The sequence below is a fragment of the Leuciscus leuciscus genome (genome assembly GCF_965113295.1).
Source record: "Leuciscus leuciscus genome assembly, chromosome: 8".
In the NCBI taxonomy this organism is placed as follows: Eukaryota; Metazoa; Chordata; class Actinopteri; order Cypriniformes; family Leuciscidae; genus Leuciscus; species Leuciscus leuciscus.
In genome coordinates this window covers 10,180,251-10,203,987 of record NC_138732.1, presented here as the reverse complement: position 1 = coordinate 10,203,987, position 23,737 = coordinate 10,180,251, and the positions used below count along the sequence as shown (strand labels likewise).

The window sequence follows — 23,737 nt, the reverse complement described above, 5'->3', positions numbered from 1 at the left end:
TAGATAGATAGATAGATAGATAGATAGATAGATAGATAGATAGATAGATAGATACTTCTCTCCTGATAATACAGTAATGCAACACGATATGAAGAGAAGACTATCACACGTCCTCTGTGAGTAAGTGCAAATTATGAAATAACTCCTGACAGTACAGTATGAAGCAGATGTCCAATTTGAGCGCGCGTGCCATCTCCTGACGATCTCAGTCACCTTTTTATATGATAGGGATGCAGCATTAGTCTCACTGTGTCACAGGCCATTACAGCCGGGGACTGACACCCCCCATGATCAATACCATGAGCTACGTCGATCGTCTCATCCTCTCGTCCTCATTGGCTGAGAGCACATCCAAAGGAAGGCCCACCTCAAGATCGTAGAGTAAAATTTCCTTCCACGATATTTCAATCTACTACGCAATTGAAGCATAAGGACGAAGAAGGTGCTTTAAAAGGTACGTTTTAATTTTGATTTCACGTCTACGAGGCTGAATCGCAGTTGTTCGTGTTAACATGAGCCGAGATCGTGTGAAAATACTAAAGGTGCGCTCGTAAGGACACAAAACCCCGTGCACGTCGATGGAAACGAGTATTCGCGCGCTTGTATGAAAATTAAAACATTGCGTGTTGAATGTTGTATGCAACCTGATGATTAAACGGGCAATTGTTTTGTTTTTCCCGTGTCGTGTCCAGCACTTCTTCTGTGTGAGGACATTGGAGAGGTGACACCATATTGTAAATGAGAAGTACTAGATCCATCTCCTTTTTGCGTTTAAATTAAAATATCCTGTCTGAAACACTGTCAGTAATGTGTCTGCACACATTTTCTCCATTATAGCAGTGCATTCGGTCTGTAATATGACTTAAATTAACTATATAAAGCAATGTGCCATTTTTATTTCACACAAGCACTAAAATATGTCTCTCAGGACCCATATGGATGTTTAGTATAAAATACGCGCTTTAGGAGCTTTGAGTAAAAACAGTAATGTGTTTGTGAACATCTCGATGACATCTCCTGCTGTTAAAGCTGAATAATAACGTCAGCTGATGGTGTGAATGTTCTCATCTCATTGTGTGAGCATGTTTGGGCGTTTTATCTTCAGGGAAATTAGACTCCTTTTTGTTCGACTGACAGGCTGCTATTACACACACACTTGCTCTCAATTCCAAATTAACCCACATTTGTCATATACAGTGCAACACAAACCCTGTTTTTCATTGTGCGCTGCCACATAACTTGCTCTCTTGGATGCAGAGGGGCCAAGATGGATGTTTTTATGAAGGGGCTTTCTAAAGCTAAAGAAGGTATGGCAGTGGCCGCAGAGAAAACCAAGGAAGGTGTTGCGGTGGCTGCAGAGAAGACCAAGGAAGGCGTGATGTTTGTGGGTAAGACATGGAGCACATAATTCTTTTTTTTTTTTATGCATTCATATCACGAATCAAGCGTGAGCTTGGTGGGAGTGGGAGGGACCATGAAGCTCAGAGCCTGAGGGCCAGGAGGGGGTTGCTATCTGTTTCACTGCCTCTTCTCAGAGCATCACTATAGGTTCAGGCACTATTGTGTAATTTTGTGATTGGCTGGGATATTGGGTGGGGTTTTCCAGGCCTCTTACATGTACCACATCTTATTAATATTAATAGAGCTTTTTTTCTTAAACAGCCATATAGAGCCACATTTCTTGTGTACTTTGTGGGCATTTTGAGCATGTTCATGTCTCTGTTTAGTCTCTTAACACTAAGGACATTTAGTTCTTAAAATTATTCAAAAAGAACATTTTCTAATGAATTATGATTAATATACTACAGTAATGATTAAGACTACTCAGAACATTTGTAAATTTATTGTGAAAAGCACTCTACAAATAAATGTGGACTTAAATTTAAATATTTTAAATATTCTAATATTTTAAGAATATCTTAATACATTGACAATATAAAAGCCAAATATTTCATTTTGTTCAAATATAATCTTTTTTTATTTTTATTTTTTATTTATATATTAACACTTGTGTTTCTCAAACAATATGAATGGGTTGTTATGCATTAAAATATATAGCTGCCTTTATATTTTTGGAAGGTGGTCCATCGCAAGAGTATCATCATATTTGGGGTCCTTAGCATCAGAAATGTATTGGGGAAAATATGCTCTTTCCCTCAGTACTTAATATTTATTTTTAACTAAAATCTTGCTGTTGAAAAAAAAAAGTAATTTTCCATTTTAGAAGCAATTGTTAAGCCCCTGGCTAACTGAGGGTTTTCAGCAGGGGTCCGCAAAGGTCCTGCAGGAAACGTATATATATATATATATATATATATATATATATATATATATATAATACATTAGGGATTTTCTTTAAAAAATATATTTAGAAAAGTATATTTATTTCAAAATATACAGTAGTAAATTAAGTCATGATATTCCAAGCAATATTATAGACAATAATAATGTAAAGTATTGTCAGGATAATCTATCTTTTTATATTAAGGGTCTTACTCGGTTCAGTTTTCCAGTGCACGTAGTTTGTGGTGTGACACTACATCACTCATCTCTCCAATATTTCTCACAGTAGAATACTTATGTAAATATGATCATAGTTGTCCTACTGCAGTATGTTTCCCTAACAACAAATGCTGTGACAGTCTTGTTTGCATATCATTTCTGAGGTTGTCATCACTCTCTAGTGCACATGGCCTGTTTAATCAACAATGGATTTTACATCTGGAAAATTAAAAGCTCTCAAAATACTGGACTGATATTGATTCTAGTATAACATGAACTGTAAACGGAGAAAAATCCATTTTATGGAACCTGATCTTATAAGGTGATCTTTAATGTACACGCTAATTTGAGAGTGAAATAACACCGCGTGAGATGGTTGACTTCTGGATCTGATCCAGCAGCTCTCTGATCTCCTATCGGGTTGGAAAAAAAGCCGTACGGGCCACATGTCACACAATTCCATGATCTCATAGCCCTCTATATGCACAGCACCCGTGACAGAGAGCTCTATAAACACTGACAAGAGTGACAGTCCAAATTCTTATATAGAGTTGAAAGAAAGGAAATATATCTCTCTAAGCTTGTCTGAAATTATTCCAGGCTGCTCTTCTTGATTCCGTGTGCTTTGATCAGTAAGATGAGACGTTGCTGTAATTGGAGACTCAGAGGGCATTTGTGTTTAAGTGCACGCGTTCATGCCCGGCGACAGCACTCATTCATACTCCTCTGTTTTGATGTTGAGCTGAATGAATAATAGAATCCCTTAACATAAAAAAAACTCACATCTGTGCCACCAGTGTCCCAGGGAGAGACAATTAGGCCAGATATCTCAAGTCCATTTGCGTTGCTTTGCGAGCACATAGCAGATCGTCCTGTACGGTTTCTTGCTGTCGTTTCCTTTGCGGTGAACACAAGCTTGCACGGTGACCTGGGATGCCATGCTTGAATGACCTTATGAGAGTGTGTGTTAGCGCATGGAGGAGGGATGACGGTTATCTGATAGGTTCTTGTTCCACCTTGGACAGCAATTGCACACTCACACTCCTTCATGCACATGTGCCACCATCCCATCTGAGGAGAGATTGAAGAGGAAGTGGCCTCTGTTAATCTCACACTGGCTCGTTTTGTCCCACTGATATTAATTTCCTGTCCGTCTTACATTTATTTCCTCTGTGGTTCCTCATCCTCATATCGAGCTGTATATTCTCTGCTGTATATTTAGTAGTATATTTGCGGTTTACTTTTGCCCCGACACTGTTTGTTCTCCATACATGATTGTGTGGCTTACTGGGAAAAGATGTGCTATTACTTAAAATATATATATATATATATATATATATATATATATTTGTTTTTAAATGAATGTTCTGCTAAACAATGACAATATACTTTGTTTTATGTTTTATTTGCTGTTTGTGCAAATAGGAATGCAATATATATATATATATATATATATATATATATATATATATATATTATGGTCATCAAAGCTACATTTATTTTATTTTAAAAAAGACAGTAAAACCAAAATCTTATAAAATGTTATTACAATTTAAAATAACTATTTTCTTTACTATTATTTTAATATATTTAATTTCTTCCTGTGATGGCAAAACTACATCTAGCATCATTACTCCAATCTTCAGTGTCACATGATCCTCAAGAAACATTCCTTATTATCATTAATATTGAAAACAGTTATGTTTAATATTTTTGTGGAAACTAATACAATAGAAAGTTCAAAAGAACAGCATTTATTTGAAAAATTAATATTTTGTAACAATGCAAAACTATTTACTGTATATATATTACTGACTACAACTTTTGAATGATATACTGTGTATATTCTGCATTCCAAACACAGAAATTTGAGAAACATAAAATGGAAAAAAAAGAAAAGTTTACAGACATTTCTGTCAGTGATAGATTAAACCTAATAAAGCACTTTTTATCTGCCCTTTTTATCTAAAAAGATACTTCTGTTCCACTGTGCATTCATGACCAAGTCTTTCCCCTTTTAAGAAGCGACTTTGTGTTATAATGACTCAAGTGCTGTAGATGAAACATATCAGCTTTAATGAGTCATGGTTGAATGACTCTAGTTTAAACATCTATTAGCTCAAGAGTAATTTCTCTTCTTCTCTCACTTGTAAGAAACATACACAAACTGAGACACAGAGTAGTATTTGCCATTACAGTGTGTAGTAACTTCCTTCTTACCAAGTGCTCCTGAGCTGTATTACTCGTGCTGGCTGGTTAAGGTGACAGGTCTGAGATACAGGTTCTATTAGCTCTAATGATTTTTCAGTGAACCTTTAAATGAAGCTGCTCTGGGAGTTCCAGGCTTGTATTTCACATTGTCTTTCCTCTCTGTATCATGTACTTTCAACCTTATCACAGTTCCTTCAGAGGACTTATTTAATGTGTGTTTCTATATAGTAATGGGCTGGGTATAAGTGATTTTACAATATTTTTTTGTGTGCTTGCAGGCAACAAGACCAAAGACAGCGTTGCAACAGGTAAGGTTATTCTGCAAACTGTTCTTTAGTCTTGTCTTGTAAATAATGGATACGTCTCATTTAATGTGTTCAAAGGGCATGGCTTACAGCCAGTAAGTGGAACCGAGACAAATAGCTCTGTGACTAGGTGATATTTCAGAAGGTTATTGTCTAGGACAGACGGACAACAAGAAAAGCCATAGTGTTTTTCCGTATGATTTACTGTGAGCACAAAGTCTCTAAACCACAATACCTGACACACATTTAAAATAATTCAATATCACTTGAAGCCTGTATAGACGGTGCATAATGTATTATGTATGCATAATGCCTACTAATCAGTATGTTTCTTGTAAGTCATGTTAAGAACAGTTATATTGTTAACATATGTAATCCGATGCATATGTAAAATAACGCAATTATCAACATTAAACAGCATATAAATCAAAACTGCCTAACGTTACCGAATGAAATGTCGACCCAGGACGAGCTATAGAAATGTGCAAGGTTTGGGTATGTTGATGGACTCGATCTACTCCATGTATGTTTTGATCATCGTTCTGTATCCGATCCAGAGATAGTTTTTGACAAAGGTTTACTAAGGTAGTTAACTAATGTTAAATAATAAACCTTAATGTAAAGTGTTACCGTCATATAAAATTGTAAAGAATTTTATTTTACTGAATAAAATCCATTTATTTTCATATTGCCGCATAGCATTGACATAGTGTAGAACAGTTGCTTTGTTAAATAATTGACCAATTTTATTTCTTGTGTCACCAAATAAATATTGAATCTCTGAGTGATGTGTTTGTGTTGGAAATGGGTTGTCTGTGTTTCATCTCCGGTTAGTGGCTGAGAAGACGAAGGAGCAGGGCTCTCAGCTGGGAGGAGCTGTGATGCGCGGAGCCGGAAACATCGCCGCCGCCACAGGCCTGGTGAAGAAGGATGAGTTCCCCAGTGACTTAAACGTATGTTCTTTTATATATCATTATTGATTATTCTTATCTATCATTTTATTTTCATTCTTTCAAAAATATCACTGTAAAAATGTTCAGTGGTTAAGCTCGTCTTGAGCTATTTCTACCTGATCAAAAAAAAAAATATATATGTTTTGTTGGTGTAATGAAATGTAGTCAGTTTGACTGTCATAATATATATATTTTTTTTTTTTACTTGACTTGACATTTTAGGTTACCTGACAAAACATTGAAGATTTGTCACATTTCTGCAATACTATATTCCTGCAATCAGTGGTGGGCAAAGTACACACACAAAAAAAAAGTTCTTAAAAAGTAAAAGTACAAATACCCTAAAAAAAAATTATTACATACTTTACATATTACGTACTTTGGAAAAAAAATATATGGGCCAAGCACAAAATGGTGCCTATCATACATCTGGTGCAATGTGGCGCCAGGCGCGGGTTTTTTTGCTAGTTTCAGCCCGACGTAGTTACAATTTTCACGTCCTGCGCCACTTTGTTTAAATAGCAAATGCATTTGTGCCCATTTGTGCGCCCATGGGCGTGCTGGTCTGAAAACGATTTGTGTGCCGGTCGCATCTTTGAGACTGAAACTTTTTTAACTGAAATAGACTGCGCCATTGACCAACTAAGACCTGGTCTATTTTTGTTTTGTTATTTAAAGGTTGGGTAGGTAGGAATTGTCTAAAAAACTTCTTTTCCAAATTTGTTTAAACTTTATTTATATATCAATACATAATTAAAATGTAAGTACTCTGAAAAAGAAAGTATAAAAATCGAGTGTCTGTAGACCTCTCACGACTGTTTTAAAGACAGCTCATTATTTCCATTCACTCCACCCCCTCCCTTCTGGGCTCCTTCCAAAGCCACGCCCCCAAAACACATGAACGCGCGACTCCGACCGCTGAGCTGGAAGACGCATTATTTACCTGAGACGAGCGGAGAGGAGCGCAGTGCATGCAGTGACATCATGTCAGAATGACATGTAATAAAAAAATCTAACTTTATCATTATGAATATAAACAAATAAGATGTATTTTAGTACTCACTATCAAGCTAGCATTGGTAAAGTTTAAAGCTGCAGTAGGGAGCTTTTAGAAAACGTTGACTTAGCCTGAAAACATGCTAGTAAACATGCAGAGACACTGATGACGGCGGATAAACAGTTATCGCACATTCTCACTGGTAGGGACGAAACATCAACAATATGATTTATATTGACTATGGCCTGCCCATACTTTGACTACAAACTTGGTCCTCAAATCATTACGTATTTTGCAATTCATGTAATGTAACTTCATAACGTTGCACTCTTTCTATAAGTTATAAATAGCTAGCAAGATAATAATAGTAACGTTACACTAGTATCTAAGTAATTATTCTAGCGATGTGTAATGCTAAATAAGGTTTGCTAGTACATTATTTCAGCAACATGACAAGCCAGTGAATTAGCAGGTTTCTATTGTTGCTTTGCACAGTGCGTGACATTTTATCTGTATGCTATGCGGCTAGAGCTTTGACACTGAGTCAATGGGCTCCGACGCGCTTGTTTATCGTCATCGGTCTTTTTCCGTTTACCTGTCTTTGTTGCATGAGCTGGTGCCACTCGATAAATTGGCAGTTTTAGTTGTTTGTCCGCCATTAGCACAGCTGCGCGGCCCACCGGCTATCTTGATTTTGAACGACGGTACGCGCTGTGCGAGAGAGGGGGGTGATCAGCGCGTACACGAGCTTGATTGACACTGCTAAGACACTCCTCCTGGCTCTGATTGGTTGTTTCTTACCGGGAGCGGTGTATTTCTGCAAATGGCAATAGGACCACTGGGAGGAGCCTGGGGAGCTTGATTTTTTCACAGATTATCTGTCTCATATTCTACTGTCAGGACATAATGACAGTTTTAACAAATATGTAAAAAATAAATTTTTACAGAAGTTACCAACTGCAGCTTTAAAGACTGCGTTAGTAATATGCGCCTCAAACGAACTGGGAGGCATAGGCGGGTCCACTTTTTCCCGTAGATGGCCTGCTCGCGCGCTTTAACCTTGCGCTCCGTCGCCAGAGAAGCATTCAGTTTTTCCGCTTGCAAATTCCGCCATGTAAATAACGAATCCGCCATGGCTCGAGCGCAACTGGCTTTTAAAGGGAATGGGAGATGATACTGATTGGCTTATTGCACGTTACACCCAAAACACACACATTACTTGTTAAGAGAATCGGGACAACCCTTTTAGACCATTCGCCATGTGCGCTGACCATTTTTCCCGTCATTAAACTAGCAAAAGTGGATTCGGACAGGCCATTAGTGCACTTAGTTTAGACCACGCTCAGATCGTTAAAATAGGGCCCTAAGTGTTTAATTGTTTTAACCACAAATTATTGGTCAGGAAATTAGCTAAGCTTAAGCAAATGCACTACTTAAAAAAAACACTGCTGTCTCAGAAAAACATCAAAGACAGAATTAAGTTTTTGGCAGAAAATGGGAAGTTGTGTGTGAAGTGATGAATCACAATGAAACATGAGTTTCACATTGTGATGCTCCAGAACGGTCTTCGAACATCTGGTGAGAAATATGATAATAAAAGCATCTCTACCACAGTGAAGCATGGAGGAAGAGATCCTTTTAGCTGCTGATATTGATGAGATACTTCACTGTGAAAAGTCATTTAATGCTTTTGGAGTAGAGGAGAATATTGCAGAATAGCTTGCTTCCCACAAATGAAAAGAAGAATGATCAGATATTATTTTTTAACAAGACAATGCTCGTGCTCAAACTGCAAAGTCAACCAAGAGAGCAAGTCGATCAGGCTATTTGGTCTCACATTAAACTCAAACCAACTGGGAGGCATTTTTGCAACCCATGAACTGTTTGAAGCCATTAACATTACGTGGAACAACACAGACTCTTCCTGTAAAAAGCTGTCTGCATGTTTGGGAAAGCTATTCCGTGCTAAGTTACTTTATCTACAGTATTTGTGCAATTCTTGCTAATTTCCAGACCAGGGATTTGTGATTAAAATGGTTAAGACCATTAAAAGACCACTAATTATTGTGCCATTTTTGGCTTGGCCCATTTTTTTTTCCGTCCAAGCTAGCCAGGAGCTAAAAGGAGAGTACATACAAAAAACTAGGGTCCTAGACTGGTTTTGCAGGTATACCCTACTCCATTTCAGCTCAATTGTATTTGAATTCATAGACTAGAAAATGTGTGAACGCTAGTAGATGCACATGCACATCTTCTGTGTGTCCATCAGACGTAGTTGTGGGTTATTCCATGAGAAATACATGCCACTAGAAAAAATAACACCGTCTATCAGAGGGCTGTACACCCTACACACTCACCTTCACATCATAACACATGACACATAATGGATCGCCGCTTATCCCACAGGGAATATTGTATCTTACTTTGTCTTTCTATCCTGCTGAGCCCCCTCTGCTCTCCCCTCCCCCTCGTCTCTCTCTCTCTCTCTTTCTCGACCTTGCCCAAGGTCACTTAGCACTTTGCATATTACTTAAAAATGCACAATGGGAGGAGAAGTCGGCCAATCTTCAAACTTAGGTAGATCTGTTTCCGTTTAAACAAACTGTTGATATCAGAGCTCGCTGGATTTTGAACTGTTGCGGTAGTAGCAACAAATGTGTGGTCTTCCCCGGATTTTCCCCACCCGGCTTAAAAATTAGTCTTGTCGTTTGTGGTGACTCAGTAATCTCTTAAATCACTTAGAGGCAAAAGCAGCATAAGAAGCTTGCAGCATATGTGCTTTCAGTGTTTACAGTTGTGTGTGTGTGTGTGTGTGTGTGTGTGTGTGTGTGTGTGTGTGTGTGTGTGTGTGTGTGTGTGTGTGTGTGTGTGTGTGTGTGTGTGTGTGTGTGTGTGTGTGTGTGTGTGTGTGTGTGTGTGTGTGTGTGTGTGTGTGTGTGTGCATGAAGCCTGCTGGAGACAAAGAAACAAACACTATGTCGCTGTCATTGATTTTGTGTGTTCTGAGTGTTCTAGTGATTCAGTTAAGCCATCATCCCTATTCATTTGGAGGACAGTTATTGTCATAAGAAAAGTGTTTGATGGCCGGTTTGAGTGTATAGTTTAGTGGTTTTGAAACTTGCGAAAGTGTGTGGATGGTCAGTGCTAACTGTGTTGCTGTACTGGACTGTGCCATTTGTGTGTGTGTGTGTGTGTGTGTGTGTGTGTTTGTGTGTAGACTAGAATGATCTTGTACACAGACACACTCACAGTGCCATTTGTGCCACACACACACACACACACACACACACACACACACACACACACACACACACACACACACACACACACACACAAATAGCACAGTCCAGTCTGTGTCACTTGTGTGTTTTAGTGTCCACATGACTTAATACTGATTCAAAGAACTTTTCAACTAAAATTTAAATCTAATTTATAAATAAATTTAATTTAAAAAAAAAAGAGTTTTTACATATATATATATTTTATTTTATTTTATTTTATTCTTACGAGTGTTCTAGTAACGAATGGATAAAACAAGTTTCCTAAAACATCCTAAAATGTTTTAGCACAAATAGCATAATTTCTTGATTGACGTGAAGGGTTTGACAGGCTGTGTTGTGATATTAGGACTGTAGATCGCTGAAATATGACCTAATTGACTGTGATAGCTCAGTTTAAAAATAAACCTTCCATTGACCCAGAACTGTAAAGAAAATCTTAACTACTTATACTGTATGTAGGTAATGAGGGTCTCTCTTTCTCTCTGGCAAGACATAAAATGGAGTTTGATAAAACATTTCTTAGGTACATATTAAGATGTAGCATGCATATTAAAGCACAGTAGAAGATACACCACTAATATATATTGCACATACAGTAAACAGCACACGAGACAGGTGCTTATATTTAACCTCTGTTTGTGATAGTGCTTTTAAAAGAAATCGATCCTTTTATCGATATACTGTATATATGTGGAAAAACATTTTCAACCCTCATTCTGACCCTCTGTCTGAAATGATCTGTTTTAAGAGGCGGCTCATTTAAGGCTTGTGCGTGGAGTATGTCAGAAACTGAACGCGCATTTGTATGCTGAATGCACTGTAGACAGCATCAGTGATTATAATGGGTTCTATTTGCTTTTGACTGTACTGTACTTTATACTGTATCCAGTGGAGGCAAATGTCAGCCGTTAAGCGACTGAATGCCTGGGAACGGGGCCTATGGTGCGATGATGTCATGTTCTGGAGGAAGTCATAGGCATAATGTATTTACCTATGTGACGTCACAAATCCCACAACATCCAATCAAGCAGTTTTTGGAGTTTGGTTACATAAATGCTTTGTTTATAAAGAAGAGGACAGTTTGAATGTTTTTAAATGTTTTAATGGTACAAAGACCTCTTATTTGTCAAAAGATCAGGGCAAATTGGATTTCTCATGTCATGACTTATTTCATTGGTTTCACATGTGTATTCACAGCCTGAGTTTGGTCAGGAAGCCACCGAGGAGCCAATGGGAGAAGGTCTCGTGGACCCTGAGGGACAGACATACGACGAGACTCAGCAGGTAAAAACATCAGCACTCACAGTAGCACACACATTTACCAGACACACAAATCACTAGTCAAATCTCAAATCACTTTCACAAATTGTTTTCTATATGCTTGTATAGTTTTATGAACCCAGGTTAAATTTAATTTAATAAAATTCAAAAAGATACTGTAAAATTGATATTATTTATGAAATGTATTTATATATAATATAAAATTTCGTTAATTATATTGATGATTAAATAAAAATAATATATTATATAATACATTTTAAGAAGTTAGTCTCTTATTAGTCCACAGTCTATTTCTTCTCACATTAATTATTTTAAATAAAATAATGAATAATTTCATGTACACTTTTTCTTTGTTAAAGGACTCATGTAAAAACAGTATTAATAATCACCCTTCTATTTAACATTAATAAAATAAATAACACTAATAAAACTACACACACACACACACACACACTCATTCCATCCTTCACAGAATTATAATATGTAATTTAATCCCAGACATTTTTCTCAAACGTGTCTTCGGCATCTTTCTGCTTCCTTTCCTTCTTCTATTCCTCCCCCCCTCCTTCTGTCACTGCCATGCTGAATGTGCCTGTATGGGAGTGGCGGTGACATCAAAAGCCCTGTTGCATTGTGGGTAGCAAATGAGGCTCCCCTGCCCTGTTGAGGAGTTGGGCTCTTCTAGTAGATCCTCTCTCACACACAGGCAGCCAGGGCCATCAGAAAATGATAATGACATTTAGATGTCAGATCTTCAGACCTTACTAATATAACTCCAGCATGATGTTTGTACTTACAGTATATTCATTAAATAAATAAATCAGATGCTTATGATCTGAAAGCTGTAGCTGCCACCTGCTGGGGGAAGTAAGGCAATGCAACAGACCTTAAAGGGATAGTTCACCCAAAAATGAAAATTCTGTCATCATTTACTAACCCTCAAGTTGTTCTAAACCTGTATGAATTTCTTTCTTCAGTTGAACACAAAAGAGATATTCTGAAGAGTGTCTGTAACCAGACAGTTGATGGTAGCCATTGACTTCCATAGTAATATTTTTTTCCTACTATGGGGCCTATCAACTGTTTGGTTACTAACATTCTTCAAAATATCGTGTTCAACAGAAGAAAGAAACTCATGCAGGTTTGGAACAACATGAGGTTGAGTAAATGATGGCAGAATTAAAATGTTTGAGTGAACTTTCCCTTTAAAAAATCAATGCCATAGGAAAAGCATCATGATGAGATGTAGTTAACCATCGTATTCTGTTGAAATTTACTTTGTGTAGGATCCTAGAGAACCCAATGTGTAAAAAAATAACACTAATTTTAAAATTATAAATTTTTGTCTAAATATGTTCCTTTGGGCTAATCAAAACCTATATGTTAGATATTATTAAAGAAATGTGATTTTTATTAATATTGTAATATTGTTTCTGTTTGCATTCAGTTTAATTACAGTGAAAAGTATATTGTAGAAAAATTCAAAAACAAATCAAACAAAAGAATAAAAATGAAGCTGGTAGCACTTTACGGTTCATTAAAACAATGCATTAAAACAAAGTATTTTTGTAAGAAATCTTCCACCATTATATATGCAAGCTCCTTTCCTTGTTGAAATCAAGTTCCACGGCCTTTTGGCTATTTTTGCTATTCTTCTCATTTTTACAAAATGTCATTTTTCTGTTTCTACTCACAGGACAACCAAGATTATGAGCCAGAGGCATAAACTACACATTCCAAGTCCAAGTCCAGCCAGCAGCACAAAAAGTTTATATCAATAACAAGTACAAATTCTAAACACAATAAACCCTGTTGCAAAAAAAAAGAGAAAAACAAAACAAAAAACATAAATATATATTCCAGTTAATCCTGCCGAGAAATGTTCTTCCTATCAGATATATACTTTTATTATGATCTATTGTAAATGTCATGTTCTGACGGTAACGTGTTGGATGTAGCTCTACGCTGACTGCCGGAGGGCGCTCTGTCTCGTTTCCTTGACTCCCTCCCAATGAAACGAGACCTGCCCTCCCATTGTGACTCTTTGTACTTGTACTGCATTTCTATACGTGTAATAGATGTTTCAGATCTTCCAATAGCATATTGGGGGTTCAAATATCTTCGGGTAAATATGATATTATATATAGCTGTGTGCAATGCCTGTTTGTGGGATTCTACTTTTATTTTTTATTTAATATTGAAGCAAGTTATTTATTTAATGTTTCTGAAGTAAGAGTTTTATACGTTGTAACTTTATAGTTGCTTGTGATATCATTCCAGTGGATTATTTGTTAGAATTGGGCAATTTGTATCTGTGGGTATGTATGCGTTTGTGTACTGGAGATTTTAAAGTTAGTGTAAAGTGTCTTGAGATGTTTATGGATGTCAGGTCAATATGTGCTTTACAATGCTGGAAATGTCAATATTAAGGTTTCTGTGTCATTCAAGACAGTGAATCCTCTGTATATAAAGAAAACAAACAAAAGAAATCTTTTCTCTTTCTTTCCCCGAAAGGGTACGTTTACACAACAATGATGTGCTAAAAACAGAAATGTTTTCCTTTGTGTTTTGCATTTTTTTAATTATCTCTGTTCACATCCACAAAAACGATTAAAAACGTTGTATTAAGCTGCCAGACCAGTAGATGGCGATGTTGCTTTGTAAAGAAACGCCTACAGACTGAACGCGTAAAACGCATGCGCATGACGCCACTGTTTCCATAAACTCGTGTTTTTGTAGTTTACACGGAGACGATAACGGTATAGGTTTCAAAAACGTACACTTTGAAACATGTTTTCAAAAGTTTGCATTTTCAGGCCCCCAAAACGCCATTGACTCAATAAGAAGCCTTTATGCCAAAAAGTTATATGTAAGGAGAAACATCTTAAATTATTGCATAGTGCTTTCCTGTTTAACATGTTATTTGTTTTGTTTTTTTCTATTGTGATAAAGTATTTTTACATGCTGTTTCATTCATAAAATTTGAAATGAACCAAAACAAAATTAATTAATTCAATCTAAATCCATAAAAATTATTCCAATTAGGGAACCCCTAAAGGTTCTATAGCCTATATGAAGTGCCTGACAGAACCCTTTAAGTTTCTATTTAAGAGTGAAAATATGCAACACTATTTTGATTTACAGCACCTCAGCATTTTTGGACACTTAAGTCACACATGAATGTTAAAAGTACTTGTAATAATGATCTACTACCACTTAGTTCGCTATTTTCTTATACAGCACAATGCAAAGGCACTTGTATATCTTAAGTGTGTCCATCTTTTGGCTTCCAGAATAATATATTACATCCAGAGAGCCCTATCCTCCTGTCTCTCATCAACAGGAAGTCTGGCTGTGTCTCAGAATGTAGTGCTCTATACAGACATGCTGAGCCCAGCAGAATCAGGACGGTGCAATAGCTGAATAGCTGGCATACCTGTATAAGCCGGGCACCATTGATGGATTAGCTCGTGTTATAACAACAGAATGTGGTGCCCTCCGGCAGCAGAGGGTATTTAAGGGCCTGCTGGCAGCATCCCTCTTACGCCGAGCCGGTAGGACTGTGAGTGTATGTGCTCAGTATCATGGCTTCCTTTAAGAAGTCTCTGGAGGGGCTGAAGAACACAACACAGTCAGCCACTAAAGGCGTCACTGACAGTGCAGGTACTAATGGATGCACACTGTTCATCTGTCATTGATTATGTTTGGTAACGTTCATTTTTAGTTTAAGAAAGAACAGCTGTCTAATTTACCTCATTTGTGTTTTATTGTGCCACACATAGATTTGAAAGAACTTTGACCATCAGGATGTTTTATTTAAACATTTAATTATCTAACTTTTTATTGTTGATTTATGTTTTCATGTATTATTTTATTATTTATTTATTTTAACTATAATTTTAATAATTTGATTTGAACATGTTTTACATTTGTTTTACAAGATTTCATAAAATAGTGACAGGATTACAGCATCAAAAAATTCTCTGTTTTTAAGATTTGCATATTTCAATTATATGACATATTTCCGTCAAATTAAATTAAATAATTGAGTAAAATAAAACTGCTTGAGTAAATTGTAAAGATATTGTGCATTTCAGAATAAATTATTTTTTGGGAATTTATAAAGCTTAGAATTTGTGAGTTTTAAATAATACACACTGATTGATGGCAGAAAAAAAAAAAACGATATTTGCTTTGCCATTAATTTAACTAAGTTAGCAAAGTTAAGCATATTCAAATAATTAAAATGTAAAACATTTGTTAAAAAATTAGGTATCACTTTATTGTGATGGTCCTTTTTGAACATTCTGTTGACTATAAGTAACTTTGCAACTACATGTCAACTAACTCTCATTAGAGTATTAGTAGACTGTCTGCTTAATATCTGATAACTCTTTATTGTGATGCTCCCCAACAGACACTCTACTGACTATAAGTTATTTTGCAAGTACGTCAACCTATTTAACCCTATCCCTACCAGTCTACTAATACTCTACTAACACTCTAATGAGAGTTAGTTGACATGTAGGTGCAATGTTACATATAGTCAACAGAATGTGTTAAAGGGACCATCAAAATAAAGTGAAACCAACATTTTTTATTTAATTTTATAATTATTATCATTCTATTTATTGTAGGCCTAGTCCATTTCACCATGCGTTAATGTAATTTTTAGATACTGCTTTTTGAGAGACTTTTTCCCCAGTGCGCATGAAAAACATCCAGCATATTTGATAATGTTATTTCAGTTCAGGCATCGCAAGATGTCGTGCACCAGGTGGCAGAGTCCGCCAAAGAAACCACCAGTATAGGTAAGAGAAAGCTGCCAGCTCACGAATCTTCTATACATCTGTACAGAGATAAAGATGCTCTTAAGTGTGGATGTGCTTGATATTACAGCTTGTGTACAGTCAGTGTATGCAAAACATCTACAATCATATTGTACTGCACACAGAATATTCTGTGCATAATTGCCATTCGTCATTGCCACATCATGTCATCATTGCCATAATGTCTTCAATCTAAAATTGTATTGTATTGTTTTGCTTATCTCTATCAATTTATTTGTATGTTGTATGAAGAAAATGTTTGTAAATGCGTCCCTGACGGATCTCTCTCTGTGCGTGTGCGTGTGCGTGTGCGTGTGTGTGTGTGTGTGTGTGTGTGTGTGTGTGTGTACAAACAGCTGCTGAGGAGGCGTCCAGACAAACACAGTCTGCTATAGGCACCGCTGCAGGGAAAGCATCAGACACCATAAAGGAGTTCGGACAAAAAATGAGTTCTAAATAAATGCTGCACTGCCCAACCAATTTGACATTCCTTCTTATCAGAATAGATTCAACTTTAAACTTTGTGAATTAAATTGTAAAATAATAATAATAATAATTAGCAAATTTGCAAATGTACTGGCTTTATTTCATCTGCAGTTGCAATGCGGACTATGCCTAAAGATTTCATTTGAGTTTAGTTGTTGATCCTGTTCAAAGATGCATATGCTTTCAAAATACACGATACATTCCGTTCAACTGCTGCAGTGTCTCTGTATATCCATCCTGCATTTATATTCTAGTGTAATACGATGTGATTATAGAGTATGCAAGAACATGTTCACTTTCTTAGTAAAACCTTCTATTATTTTTCTCAGCTCCCACGTCACGGGGGGGGGGGGGGGGGGGGGGGGTGTATCAGAGGAGGGGGTGGTGAACTGTTGCTATGGCAACATAACACAGATAGTCCACAGTGAAAGAACTTTCATTCAAAAGTGCCTTAGGGCAGTTCCTGCTATTCAGTATTCCTGTGGATGTCAAGAGATGATGTTTTTGATTACGAACAATAACCCCTTAAATGTACGTGCAACGTGATGGCTGCTACTCACCTACTTACGCATCCTGTTTCAAATGTGTTGCACGTCTTAAAATCAGTCTTTATCAGTTCAGTGAAACTGCAATAAAGCATTGCAATGGACATCCTTTAGATGTTTTTAAAAAACTCATTTAGTTGAAAAGAAACACCTTTATTATGGATGTATTTGCCCTGTAGATTAACTCGTTAGGCTGCGTTTACACTGCAAGTCTTAAATCTTTTGACCATATCCGAATTTTTGTCCACCCTGTTTACATTCACTTGAGACTAGGGGTGTAAATCGGACAGTTCATCATGATACGATATGATATCGATTCTCTCAACCAGCGATACGATGCCGATTAAGGCTACCTCAAAAAAATGCGATACGATTTGATTCGATTCAGGGCTATATTGATTGATTTATCGATATTTAGATATTATGTGCCAAGTTTACACAACCAGTTATATTTTTATTAACTCACAAATGTAACCAAAATATATAACATTAAAGTATGTAAGAAATGTATTTCAATTAATCATAAAATGGCCCTGATATGTCACTAGACATTAAGAAATCATGTTCATTTCAAATACTTATATCACTGACAACAGTAGTCCGGCCAGGATATTTCCATTTAAAAGTGAAGTTGCAGCCCTTAACTGATGTTGATGTTGTCATGTTGTGTTTTGGCCTGAAGCTCCACCCTCCACCTATCTACCAATCACGAAGTCAGTAGTGTTTTGGCATCCGGGTTGCCAGCTCTGCTCTAGTTACCACAGCTGCAGCTACAAACGTGTCGGATAAAAAATATCTAACGTTACGAATCCTAAAAGACCTCGTTATGAATCCGAAATACGTCGTGACAAAGTCCGAAAAAAGACTTACTGTGTAGGACTCGTCACTTGCCATTGGAAGCTCCTTGTAGCAGCCTACGTTCCTGCTGGATCCTGCAGCCTAACTGGCAACGTGGGGGGGAGGGGATACACCGCTCTACAGTAATTTGAAAGTGATTGCAGTACCAGTTTTGGCCACAATCTGACATACGGTTCCTTTAACTTTTTATTAAACTCTTTGCAAATTGCAACTCATACAGCGCTGCCCACAGGGCTATTCCTCCTACATAAGCACTTATTTTTATCAGTTCTTTTGTCTTTGGGGCCATTATATTTCTCACAGATTTCTGTTCGTTCTAAATCAGACACTGATAAAGTAGCACAGTAAAGATATATTTATGATGTTTTATATAACACATTTAGTATAATAGAGTATAAACACATTTATATGAATGCATTAATGAGAAAGTGATTGAGTGTGTTCTACCTGTGCAGCGTCTCTCTATTAATAGTGAATCTGTGGGTTACTAAGAAAAATATGCTAGAACGTTTCAGTTTTAAGCAATGTTGACAATACATTTCTGCGCAACTGAATGTTTCTGTGTGCGGCGCGCACGATCTTCATGTGATGTGCGAGCTACTGTCTGTATGTGTGTGTTACAATCTCTATGGTTACAATGCAGCAGCGCATTAGTTTATATCTGCGATTAACTTACGTGTACAATAAACTGTTTAAAATGTGCATTCATCCGATCTATTTTGAGCATCCAGATAGTATAATCAAACATATCTTGTGGAGCGCTCTCGAAGTATGCATTTATTTGTAATTTTAACTGTTGGAAAGGGAGTGTAAAAGTGGACAACAAAGATTTCTTATCCTGTTGCGCCCTCCGAGGATAGGCCATGATCAGTGACTAGTCGATATCAAGCTTAAAGTCGACTAGTCTGTGCAATTCCTAATATGTATCTGATTTAAAACACATTTGGAAGTGGCTCAAAATGGATGCGAAAAATCACCTCTTGTGCGGATTTTTGTGTTTACATGCATGCAACAAATTTCTATTTGTAATTAGATGTGAGTAAAAAAGTGGATTTTTTTGGTGTAAACGCAGCCTATATATTCAATGAGAAACTGCTGAGAATGAACCCCTCTTACCCTTAAAATGTATGAGTAGAATAGGCCTATTTCTTGCAAAGTTCAAGAGCAGATATGCTTTGTGTCAGGCACTTTATGTGAAACCTGCCAGCCAGTGAGCCCATAATAACGATATGGTGTAGAACAGACTTGGTACGATTTCATGCAGCTGCAAGGAAGAATAATCTATAGATTCTTTTTGGTTTATATTTTCAGTTCAGTTCCTTTAAAACACAAATATAACAAAGAATGTTTATTTTGCATTTATGGCATGAAAAATCAAGAAAAATCACTTATCAGTGCCAGATTGTGTAGGTGTCTATAAAAGCTACATGGAAACAAATATCCTGAACTGTTTATTAATGGAAATTCCCTGAAGATGTAAGCAGACAAGATGTACCCATTAGTGTTCATATCTGTGGTAGACGCAAATGTCAAACAGTTTCATCCTGAGGAAAGGTTTCTCACCGCGACTTATTTTACAGTTGATCTCCACAACTTGTGGCATAATCTCCACCTCCACACCCCCCATCATCTTTACATCCCTATCCACCTCCTCCTCCTCCTCATCATTTGCCTGCATCCTGTTGTTATCAAAATATGGCATGTGTTTTTTGAACACCCCCCCCCCCCCCCCCCCCATTACCATGAGCACAGTCACCCCCCTCCCCCCTGCATGTACATGGCTGGTTGCTAGGCAACAAATATTCTGCGGGTGCGTGCAATTGGCAAAAGCCCTCGATTTCTATGGTGAGAACATAGGCGATAGAATAGAGCTCTCCAGAACACAATCCACGGTATGGTGAGGTGCAATGTATGCGACCACATACATGAATCCAAAAACACCTGGGAAAAGCCGTTTTATAGTTACCATTCAGCCTTAAACTTGCATACTGTTCAATAAAATTGAAAGAATATTAATTTGAAGATAATCTAATACATCATGGCATCAGCATAGTGACCTACATTGATTGTCCAGCACTTTACACTTACAGTGATTTGTCTCCTGTGACATGTTGAAAATATGAGTTCATTCTATATATTTCAAAAGAAAAAGTTCCAGAGATCACAAAACCATTACCGGTGCTCCCTTTTAGTGTCTTGTCTTCCAAAGTAAATTTGTTTCATTTGATTTTTTATTACATAAGAGCCATGTGTGACTCTACACCCCCCCCCCCCCCCCCCCTTTAAAAAAAGGGAAAAAAAGAAAAGAAAAAAAACTATTTTAATCATGATTTGCTTCTGATCATAAAGCTAGGGATACTCTGTCATTTCATTACCACTCACTGCCAGGTTGAGTCTGGTTTCCAGGGAAACTAAAAATCAGAAGCTTTCAGTACTCGCAGCCAAAGTGAAATCCAAGGACCACCATCCACTGAGATTCTTCTGGAAAACAAACCATCTACAGCCTGCCTCTGATTTCGAGCACCTAAAAGAGGAGCTTGGAGTGTGAAGACATGCTTTGGCTGTGAAATCTTTCAAAATATGGATACTGCTTTTGATCTGTCGTGCAGTTGAGGTATGTGTCGTTGGGGTGTTTTTCAATAACTGTCTCATTGTGTGTCGTCGTAGTTTTGGTTTTAGAGTGTACTGTTACCGAGCAAGTTCTCTGTGTGTGGATGAACCGAATCAGACAGCTATGACATTATTGGATCTCTCTTTTTTAGGAATAAAAAAAGGAATCGACTTATTGACAACTGATACAATTTTTCCTTTCTTAAGTATTATAAGGCTGAAGTTTAGACAAGAACAGAAATTATGATTTTTGTCAGTGTCTGAGATCATTACTAAACAATATGATTTGATATGAATTTTATCTAATGTAATATGTTTTCAAATAAAATGAGTATGCTATCATTAATGCAAGTCAAGTGCCATTTTTTTTTAATTGCACCAACATTAATGCACTAATGCATTTATGTAAATGTTTTCCAGCAAAACCATCAGTGGTGTGAGACCGTGAAGCTCAGACATTTTCCTGCCCTTCTCTCGGATCAACACAAACTCATCTCTAAACCCATGGAGGGTCCTGTTCTGACAGAAAGTGAAGTTTGGAAAGTTGGCTCAGGGACCAGCTCAAGTTTAAACACGGATGACAGAAGTATTGACTATTCGCCCCTTATGAATGACACCGTAACTGACGAAAACCTGTCAAAAGCATCTGAAAACCCAGGGATCCCAATCCAAGAGGAGATCTGCGACAGCATCCAGGAACAACCCGACCCAGAGGTTACATCAGATCAGATCAAGTCAGTAATTCCACATGAGCAGCGATTAGAAGAAGATTTACCTTCCACTCAAACAGCAGTAGAGAGCAATAAGCCACCTGAGTCAACGTGCAAACAAGAGAGGTGTGTCAACCGAGTAGAGGAACAAGCAGATAAGATATGCTTGGCGCTTGGCCGACAAAACCTTGACCAGGAGATTAATCAGGAGATCACCATACTGGTGACCAATCATGACTGTATATTGGAGGATGAGGAGGATGAGGAGTTTGGGGAGCAGACGACTTCCAGCTGCCCTACTGAACCCGAGACTGCCTCTTCCGTTGAGGGTGGAGGAGCGACTGAGGAAGAGAGTCTCGATGGTTCCATCGTGGTGGTCAACATGATTGAGGTCAGTCAAGTTCAGAAGACCAACGTGATAAGCAATGCATCAACTGAGCAGAATACCACCAATGAAGAACCAAGATTGCCTGGAGATCCTGGGGATAGTAGCAATGAGACAAACTCTGGGAGAAAAGGTTCAAGCACCCCTCAGAAAACAGACGCAAGTAGCACACATGCTAACACAAAGGCCTCTGTGGAAGTGAATGTCTGCAGTCTGACAGATCAGTCCATACAGCCTAAAGACGTAGAAGTAAAACTGGAGAAAATCGAATCGACTGACTCCAGGAATGCCGTACGGCCAGCGCAAGAGACGCTTGGCGTGACTCGGTCACCTGGACGCGCACAGCATGTGCAAACCCAGGTCAGTCTGGAAGTGATGTACCAATCAGTGGCCACCAGCCCCATGACTCCTCCCGAGGGCTCTGCAACGTTCATTTTTCCGAGCACCTTTGGAAAACTCGCCAACAAGTGTAGTACAGAGTTGGCCCAGACCAAAGATGCAGAGTTGCAGGTGGGCTTGCAGGTGGAAGTACGTTCAGTTGCCACAGCTCCCATGAGCCCGATTACTCTGACCGCACCTGAGGTTATCCCAGAGCCGGAACCACGGATCGGGGTGGTGCCAGAGGAAGCTCCAGAACCCGTGCAGGAGGTGAGCTGGGACGAAAAGGGAATGACTTGGGAGGTGTATGGTGCAGTGGTGGAGGTGGCAGTGCTGGGTACAGCTATCCAGAAACACCTGGAGAAACAGGTAAAGAAGCAAAATAAACAACCTCCGGCCTTGCCTGCCCTGACAGATGATCTGCCAGCGGATCTGACTGAAACATCTACAACGATGCCTTCCAGTCCACCCCCCATCCCAGACCCCGGTGAAAGCAGCCCGGCCAAAGAACAAAAGGAGGAAAAGACGGTGCAGAGCGGCGGCCGTCGACAGAATCATTTTCGCCAGTGGTTCAGGAACGTCCGGCGACCAAGTTGTTGTTCAAGACCACGTCAAGATGAGGAAAACTAAGAAAGGCATGAAAGTGGAAATCATCTTGAGACAATCTCTCCCAGCTTTGTGCACTTTGGCCGTGCACAGGATTGGGTTTTGTTCGATAATACACCCCTTTAACATTCTTAAGACATTTAAAAATGACACTGCGCCACAATAAGTCCCTGTATGGATAATCAACATTTTTGGTTTAGTTTGTATTCACTGCAAACAATTACAGTCGTCTTGATTTCTCCTCGCACTTTGACTTTAAAATGGCTCCTTCCAGTTTATGTTGCTATGAGTGTATATTTGCTTGCTTCTGTCAAGACCATGCCACCCTGATGTTGTTGTGGTCAGTGAGGATCACTTTTAAAGTGCCCTTTTACAATATTTTACACAAATAATTTTACCTTTAAAATTTCTATATTTCAAACATGTATATGAATTCACCATGTATATTTAAGGAGTGGTAGAATACATTTATAGAGTGACAGTATCAAGTACTGTGTGTTAGACAAAAATTACCCTAGAAATTCTTGGTGTTTCTGGCAACATGTAATAGATGACGTCTCTGATTTTTTGACTGTGACAAATGTTTGGTGTTCTTTATGGGTTTCAGATTCTTCTTTTTCTATTGGCTTTTGTATAACCCTGTAATATTACATGGATTTGTCTTGTTTTTGCAGTTCAGCTCAGCACACTCGTAACAAACACACCTTCAAGCCTTACATTCTGTGTGATGTTTCGTGAATGTTGTGAGAGCTGTGAAGTGAATAGTTTTGAAAATAAATAATCTTTACAAGGGAAAAGCA

The 23,737-nt window shown here is 37.9% G+C and overlaps 3 protein-coding genes across 3 annotated transcripts; all 3 read left to right on the top strand.

Annotated features, from left to right (window-relative positions):
• The first annotated feature begins 293 nt into the window (after positions 1–293).
• sncb (synuclein, beta) lies at positions 294–14,165 on the top strand. Its single transcript, XM_082177344.1, has 6 exons — positions 294–454; positions 1,258–1,388; positions 4,992–5,021; positions 5,853–5,971; positions 11,447–11,533; positions 13,227–14,165. Exons 2-6 carry the CDS (start codon positions 1,268–1,270, stop codon positions 13,254–13,256), a joined length of 387 nt encoding a protein of 128 aa, XP_082033470.1. The 5' UTR covers positions 294–454; positions 1,258–1,267; the 3' UTR covers positions 13,257–14,165.
• A 933-nt stretch (positions 14,166–15,098) lies between these two features.
• Positions 15,099–16,836, top strand: adirf (adipogenesis regulatory factor). The gene is made up of 3 exons (XM_082177331.1): positions 15,099–15,193; positions 16,279–16,341; positions 16,716–16,836. Exons 1-3 carry the CDS (start codon positions 15,115–15,117, stop codon positions 16,817–16,819), a joined length of 246 nt encoding a protein of 81 aa, XP_082033457.1. The 5' UTR covers positions 15,099–15,114; the 3' UTR covers positions 16,820–16,836.
• A 3,779-nt stretch (positions 16,837–20,615) lies between these two features.
• gprin1 (G protein regulated inducer of neurite outgrowth 1) lies at positions 20,616–23,730 on the top strand. Its single transcript, XM_082177679.1, has 2 exons — positions 20,616–20,862; positions 21,279–23,730. The coding sequence occupies exon 2, from the start codon at positions 21,363–21,365 to the stop codon at positions 22,959–22,961; it is 1,599 nt and encodes a 532-aa protein (XP_082033805.1). The 5' UTR covers positions 20,616–20,862; positions 21,279–21,362; the 3' UTR covers positions 22,962–23,730.
• Positions 23,731–23,737: the final 7 nt, after the last annotated feature.